The sequence below is a fragment of the Capsicum annuum genome, unplaced genomic scaffold (genome assembly GCF_002878395.1).
Source record: "Capsicum annuum cultivar UCD-10X-F1 unplaced genomic scaffold, UCD10Xv1.1 ctg5021, whole genome shotgun sequence".
NCBI classification, from domain to species: Eukaryota; Viridiplantae; Streptophyta; class Magnoliopsida; order Solanales; family Solanaceae; genus Capsicum; species Capsicum annuum.
This window is the reverse complement of record NW_025858062.1, coordinates 1,986-10,105: the sequence shown is the minus strand read 5'-3', so window position 1 is coordinate 10,105 and position 8,120 is coordinate 1,986. Positions and strand designations below refer to the sequence as shown.

The following is an 8,120-nucleotide window of genomic DNA, read 5'->3' as shown; positions in this document are numbered from 1 at the left end:
GGGATGAAGGAGGAGGGGATACATAACCCTTTACGTTAACTCTTTTTTAACTTCACGATTTGCCTCTTCTCGTTTTTCGTTCTTACTCCCTCCGCCTCAATTTATGTGGCATACTTTCCCTCTAGTACGTCCCAAAAAAAAATGTCAACTTACTATAATTAGAAACAATCTAACTGTAAAATTCCCCTTTTACCCTAATGAAATGATTTATAGCCACACTAATATCTAAGGATTGTTTTAGAGCACGTTTCAGAAGTATTCCTTTTTTTTTTTAAAACACCGCGCAAAGTCAAATGGTGCCACATAAAATGGGACGGAGGGAATATTTTAATCATCTTTTAATCAAAATAGCAATATCTACTCTCTTAATACGTTTGTGTCACACACTTTGCTCAACTTAGTCGAGTAAAAGCTGCAAAAGTTTAGTGAACAATCAAAGTTGATTAAATACAAGTTCCAAGCAAGTTCAAATGTCTGGATGAAACTCCATGAAGCAAAGGGGGTGTCAAAATGTGACAGGTAGAGGTGTCAATTAGGCTATTAGGCCTTTGGCTTATTTCTTCTGTGATACAACATACCTAGGTGGACTCATTGGATTCCATGCTCTGACAAGACTCGGCGTCCTCATGCCATCATGGATAGGTGTTGCTATAGAGGAAAATAAATGATCAATAAAACTACAGACAAATAACTGTAAAAAAAAAAAAAAGAGAGAGAGAGAGAGAGAGAGAGAGAGAGATGAAAGCCACCACTACAACAAAGCAGAAGAAAAACGGACCTCCAGGATCTCTAATGGGTGTCATGAGTGAATGAAGAGGAGTCCTTGAAGAATGTGATGGTGTTTCACTTCCCAAACCATATCTAAACGGTTCCCTAGAAAGAGAGAAACAATTAGTCACTGTATACTCAATAATTGGAAGTTTGCAGCAGAAATATACTTACCGGAATGATGTGGACGCATTAACATTATCCGCAATAAGATTGCGACTGACTGCAGGAAAAATTACAGTCCTCAAAGAATAGCAATCAAAAGTTGGAAAACAGAAGCTCCAAAAAGAAAAATTTCTGACTTCGAATACATTGAACAAAAAGGGAATTCGACCCAAATGTTACAAAGAGGTATTTATTGTCTGATGAATCATTTTTGGTTCAACCCCCATACCTTATAACCCAGGGAGAGAAAAGGGATGGCGCACCCAAATTGAAGAAAACTTGCCCGTAACAACTGTCATCTGGGCTTCCAGTTCAACTCGGACAAAATTTCCGTTGATACCAACAACACACCCCTTACAACCTTTAAAGGAGCCAAGGCGAATTTTCACAGAAGCTCCAATTAAAGAATCATGCCCTCTTCCACCTCTATCTCTGCCTCCACCTAGAGCACACCAAGCATAAAAGTTAAGAGAGTAATGATCAGGATGGAAGACAGGAAAATAAAGATAGCAAATGTGACAAAAAACATCGTGTAAAAGACAAATTACTGCTTCAGTACTACATTTTCTTTTCCATACAATTTTTTTAATGTTGTACATGAGGTGAGGATCTATCGGAGACAGCCTAGACCTCCATACCATCCTACCCACCCCAGACCTCACTTTTGATATTACCAGGATGGATGTTGATGTTGATTTGAAAAAAGGAATAATCAAAAAGTTACAGCTAGCACCATTATCAAAAAGTTACAGCTCATAGGCTGGCCACCTTAGATGATCCCAATGCAGATTGAGGAACACGGGGTAGAGTTCTGAGATTTGCAATCCTTGATGAGAAGGGGTCACCCTACAGGAGGTTCCATTGTAAGCAAGACAAGAGTAAGATAGGATTGGAAGAGCAATAGCTCAAACTTCCAGAAGCAAGAAAATACCTGTACGCCACCAATCAACACACAAGATTGAGCTTTGGCACAAACAAAACCAGCATGCTCAAGTTGAAAGCGATCATGAATAAAAACAACTCCTCTGAAGAGGTATTCCACAGAACCTTGTTTTCCCTATAAGCAAAAGAAATGATTATAACGACAACATAAACAACGTATGAACAAATGTCAGCATCAACAAAAAAATTTAAAAGCAATTACTCACTTCGCAAGGACCCTCGATAACTTTTACCATGTCTTTCACTGCTAATTGGTTCTTATAGTGATCTTGGGCATTCCCTTTCTTCTCAATTTTCGTCATGATCTCTCTAAGTCTAACAAGTGCTACCTCAGGTCTACCAGGCACACCCTTCAGGACCTATTAACATCACTTGAATGTGAGCAACACAATTGGCATAATAATTTCACATCGGAAATAGAGTACTCACCTGGAAGGCTTCATTGTCAACACAATTGACATAATAATTTCACATCGAAAATAGAGTACTCACCTGGAAGGCTTCATTGTCTACACGTATAATCACACCAAAGTTGTTATTGCCGCAGAAAACATAACCAATTAAGAAATTAGTTATTGTTTGAAAAAGACTATATTCTTTAATGCAGTCCCCTCACTCTTTCATAAGGAGAAAATGCTTACTCTAGTATTACAAGGTCATGTAGTTCATACTTTCCCATACGACTGAAACCAGATGTTACTAGAGAACTCTCAACAGCATCATCAGCGAATACACAGAGCTGCAGATATCAAAAACAAATGGTATCTATCACCGCTCCTCTGAAGAACTTCAGATTAGAGACCTCAAATTACAAGATACTCTCAACTTACAGTCTCTTTAGTTGTATATGATACCAAGTACACCACATTCCCATTAATAGAACCAATCATACCGGTCGCACTTTCAGATGAACCGGATATTACCTTCACATGATTTCCAGGCTCAAAGTACTTGTGTAATTCTCTCTCGCTAAAAGCCAGAGTTCCCTGCAAAGTCAGGAAACATGTTACTGAAAAATAAAGCACTCATTCCTTCTGAAATACTAGATGCCTGAACAGCATATATCATTTGAACAAAAGAATGGGGAATACTACCACAGCAAGGTCTTCATGATCTAGTCTGAAATGAACGATATCTTCTTCAACTTTCTCAACACGGCCTTTCATGTCCATGAGTTCCCCCTTAATCACAATAACACATTCACCCTTCATAAAACGACACTTTTTCCTATTTGCAAACAAAGTGGATCCACTAGCAATATCCCCATTTTCCACCCTCACCAAGTTGGCAGAATTTCTCGAGTTCATTAAAAGTTGGATGAATGTTCTGAGTGCTGATTGATTTCACTGCCACTGTCTTATACAAGAAACCATCTTTGAATGACATACGTCCAATAATGTCAAAAGAGTCACCTGTCCATGTGTCTCGCTTACGCTCCACACGAATATTCATCTCTCTGCAAACAGTGAGAAACAAATCTAATAATTCTATATAGACCATCGATTGTGCTCTTATTGAAAGTTCTAAAACTACAGATAGCCAAGGAACCATTACCTAGCTTCATCAATGTTCATTAAGCGTGGTCGAGGGATAACTGCCTCATTTCTTGGAACATCCCTACCTTCCTACAAAATCAGTAGCAACAATCCAAGAAGGAATGTCAACTATTTGTTACAAGATCAACTTTTTTTCTGTTTTGTGAGAAGGGCATCAACATTTTAATCTAGAAAGGTAGGCAAAAATATTAGTAGTTGCCAAAAACCAACACAAGATGATACTCGGAATCCACGAAGCTGTATAAGTCAGCTCAGTTTGCTGGATTAGCAAGTCAAAGTTCTAACAATGTCGACGTTTAACGCTCATGCATTTCCAGAATGAAGAACCTACCATATCAGCGTCTCTTGCTAAATCAGGACTCTAATACGATTTGAAATACAAGCGTCGACCAGATAAACATACCAACTTGTTTGCAAGAGCCTGTAAGTCGATCCTCGGAATTAATTTTACACAGACTCTCTGGCCCATATCATCTACACGGACAACCTATAAAGCAGAAAGATTGAAATTAGAAAGGAACATCAAATTTACTCAAAGCAACATGTAATGCAGAATAATTGACAACCATTGCAAGGTCTCCCTTATAAGTTCCTGTCTTCATTCTGACACAAGAATCCCTGGCAAGATCAACCGCTTTGCTTTCAACCGTAAGAACATCAGTCATCTCTTTGATGGGAACCAGTATTATGTTAGCGGCATATATATTGTGCATGCCTGCAGCAGACAGGTGGCTATAAATAATGAGGTTATTGATAATACACACATTGCTTCATATATGACATGTTAATGCTTAGTGTGAATCAAAACAAAAAAGAAATATGTGGCACATGTAGATGCTTAATGTGAATCAAAATAAAAAAGAAATTATCATCAATCACATACCTCCCTCACATAGCCTACTTTGTCAGCTTCTATGTATATATAGTTCTGAAGATGATCAAGCGCTACAACTGATCGAATTTGCAATTCGGGTCTATCAATTGCCTTTTGCATTAGGCAAACTGCAACATTCCTCTCCTGACCAATCTACAAAACACGATGTAGAAAAAAATTACAATATACTATGTTAACAGTTAAAAAAAAAAAAAAAAAGATAGTGGAGTGTTAAGGCAGGTGCCAACACCATACCCCACATTTCACCAGCCACAACTTTGGATCCCTGACAGATGGCAAGAAAGCTTGCTGCTCAACATCTGTTGCTTCGTCATCATACTCCTCATGAGCTGACCTCGCATATCTTTTCTGAATACTTTCTAGTAAGCTCCTCAAGGTCTTCTTCTTGGTCCTCCTACGGCAACAGCCGGTGATGATATTCACGTTTGGCACCATCTTCATCAGGTATCTCTGCTCCACTATGTACTATAATATCTGCAAAGAAAAATCTAACAATCAACACAAATAGATAAAAGACCACGCAGGGAGAGATGGACAATAATGGGAAAAGTTCAAAATTATTAACATTCATAAGCTTTCCATTACGTTTGTTCTAGTCAAAGATTGAGGTATCCAAACTTTCACATGAACCCCAAAGGAAAAGAGACCACTCAACCTCTACAGGAATCACCTTGACTCAATAATCAATACAATGTAGACATTGAGGGAGTAAAGGACAAGCAACCTATTCATCAGTGCTCAAATTAAACTATAATTCCAAATTTACTATTTTATAACATCCCAATCCAAAGCAAGTAAAATCAATTCACCCGCCCTACATCAATTCTTTGGCATATCTAACTTCCGAAGAAAAACACCATTAACACTTCTCTGTTAGCAGATATTTCTAGTTATGATAGACATATTTTCCCCACACCTCTACAAGATAATTGATCCCGTACACTGCCTATGGCATATCCATGTGCTCCAACACTTCAATATCATCAAAACTGTATTCTACTAAGGTGGTGTTTCTTTGTAGACTGTAATAAAGAGGTTCAAGGATTCTTGTAAATGGAGAACAGATTTGAGTTTTGAACTTGAGAACTTATTTTATGAGGGAGAATTCTTCTTTAAAAAATGAACCTCTGCATAACTCGAGTTTTTGACAAAAATCATCTCTACTGTTCCACCCTAACTTCCATTCCATCTTCATACCATCTCACTTGACAGAAAACATACCTTAAGTTTCCAACACAAGAACAAAAACATCCCACTGTCAAATTTTCATCTTAGTCTAACGGAACATTCATTTATTATGCGGAATTCATGTTTTTTCTTTGATCAAGTAATAGAATTAGTATATTCATTCATAAACATGTTCAAACTGGCTGTACACAAGGGGTGTAGCAAAAAGTAAAGATTTTAGAGAACATGATTCTCTGAAAACTGGAAACTCTTTGTTTACACCAAAAGAAAACGAGGGATCGGAAACGACTCCTCAACTGAGAGAAACTTGACTCTAAACCTTCAAAAGCTCTCCAATTTCTCTCTCTCCAAACAACACATTAAAGCAAGTGGAAGTGCAAAACCACGTTCCAAGCCCTTTGTCCTCTCCTGCTCCCACACTTCCAACTGAACATCTACACTTTCACAGTATTTGGCATTGTCCAAGGGGTGCCAAACCACCTAAACAAATCCCACCAAGACCTCACGGTTAGCCCGCAATGTATGAAGATTTTCCACGTTCTCACCGCCTCCTTACACATGAACACCAACTTCTGCAGATAAGTTTCCGCTTTCTAAGATTTTCAGTTGTCAAAATCACCCCTCTAGAGGCTAGCCACTTAAAAAAGCACAAATTTCTCGGAACACTTGGAAATTATATTGCATTACATGGGAAATCAGGATCCACCCTAATCAAAAGTTTCATAAAAGAACTTTACACAAATTCATGTATCTTTTTTGTTTTACTTGTTTTTCTAATTAAAATTACGGACAAGCTCTTTGAAGAACAAAAGCAATTTTCAAATGACAGATTCCACAATATTGTAGCACCTTCTCCAAAAAATTCTCGCTATAAGCAATTCTCTAAGGACGGATTAGGGATGAATCTCCTTAAGTAACTAAGAAGATAGCTTTCTTCATATTTTTGAAAAGGAAGTTATCTTTCTTGGAAGTAAAGAAATCTAGTCCATGAAAGCAGCATCAAATAGAAAGCTAACTTGATTTAATTGTTGCTAACTGATATTTTGAAAAAACTGCTACAACTTGAGTGTTTTTCTCTAAACTGTATATCTGAATCTTCATTCTATACTCCTTCCTCCTTCCATCTCTTTGTTAAAGTTAAACTAAGACAAACTGACAATACAAAGTACGTTGAGGTTTATGGGTAGAAGTGGGAAGAGAAGAAGATTAGAAACTGAGATTTTTTAATAACATACAGAATACTGGATCGGAGACGGATTGTTTCTGATCGTTTTCTTACACAACTGTAACTGTGTATAGTGATCGCAACTCAAGCTTTAATGTGTTGTTCTCTCCGTCGCAGTTCATGTGACTCTCTCGAGTTCTTGACCTAACTTTAAATATAACGAATAAGTGATATAGGTTAGATCTGCGAAGTTTTATATATAAAGAGGAGGATAAATTTTCAGGGAAGATGCTGCTAAGTCTTGCTGGTTTAATATTTGGTTTAATATAACCAGTTGCTTGTTTATTCTCTAAAGAGATTGTTGGAAATTATTTTAATGGAAAAACTAATGCATGCAAACAAAGAGAATAATCCGTTGCAGAGATGGGAAATATACAATAGGGCAGGGGCTGTTCTGCATATGCAAAGCAGAAGACTCAACCATTAGGTTACTATAGGAATCGTTAGGTAAGACCATATGTGCACCATTGTTGCATGGAGAATGAAAATGAGCTAAAGCACAAATTTAAAGGACTATTTAGTCCTTTACTCAACAACACCAACACAGCAACATACCCAGTGGAAACATTATTTACAATAAATATTTATTTCATAAATATGTCATTCTTCCATAGATGCATACACAGAATTATTAACAGAACAGCTAACGCACGAAACGAAACTGGAGAGATAGTAGGTAAGACTAACCGTCATCTTCTTCATCTTCCTCATCATCATCATCACTATCGACAACAGCTTCGAGGTCAAAAAATTCCGAAGCAGTCCTGCTTCTAGGGCGTCGTCTACCACTGCCACCGCCATAATCATCATCATCAATAAAATTTGATCTACGCCGCTTCCGTCTATCACCCTCATCTTCTTCTTCCTCGTCTTCTCCATACACGTCCTCCTCTTGGTCCACATCATCGTCGTAGTCATGTTGCCGCGCCATAGTCGAGTTTTGTCGAGTTACGCGGAGGTTACAAAATCCACACAGATTATGATGCAATATCGGTGAGTTTATCTGGATGTATAGGCTAATGGAATCGGTCAGTTTCTCCGGATGTATAGGCTAATGGAGGGGCGTTGAGGTTGGGCCTATCAAATGGATCCCTTCGGCTTCTCAATACATAATAACTTGTAGGGTTGGTTTGGTAGAGCGTAATGTTGGGATTAGTAGTGTAGGGATTAGTAATATTGAAATTAGTAATATTTGAATTATTTTTTATGCGGTGTTTGATTTGATGTATTGAAAACAATATGTATTGTAATATTTTAAAAAGAATATTTATTTGTTTACAAAAATACGCTCAACATATTATAACTTTGTGTATTTTCTTTGCAAAACTTTATTATTCTTTTTTTTAAAATAAAAAATAAACAATATAACTAATTATTTACT

At 37.4% G+C, this 8,120-nt stretch overlaps 1 protein-coding gene across 1 annotated transcript; it reads right to left on the bottom strand.

The window, feature by feature from the left end:
* Positions 1-581: 581 nt before the first annotated feature.
* LOC107856805 (putative transcription elongation factor SPT5 homolog 1) lies at positions 582-7,846 on the bottom strand (the record flags this gene model as incomplete). Its single annotated transcript, XM_047403952.1, is given in 19 exon segments — positions 582-648; positions 779-873; positions 943-991; positions 1,217-1,377; positions 1,703-1,779; positions 1,865-1,990; positions 2,082-2,234; positions 2,368-2,416; positions 2,517-2,614; positions 2,706-2,861; positions 2,973-3,143; positions 3,145-3,331; positions 3,430-3,500; positions 3,835-3,918; positions 3,998-4,148; positions 4,307-4,458; positions 4,561-4,683; positions 4,685-4,800; positions 7,427-7,846. Coding segments are annotated over 19 exon segments (2,330 nt in total), but the record flags the coding sequence as incomplete, so codon positions are not given.
* Positions 7,847-8,120: the final 274 nt, after the last annotated feature.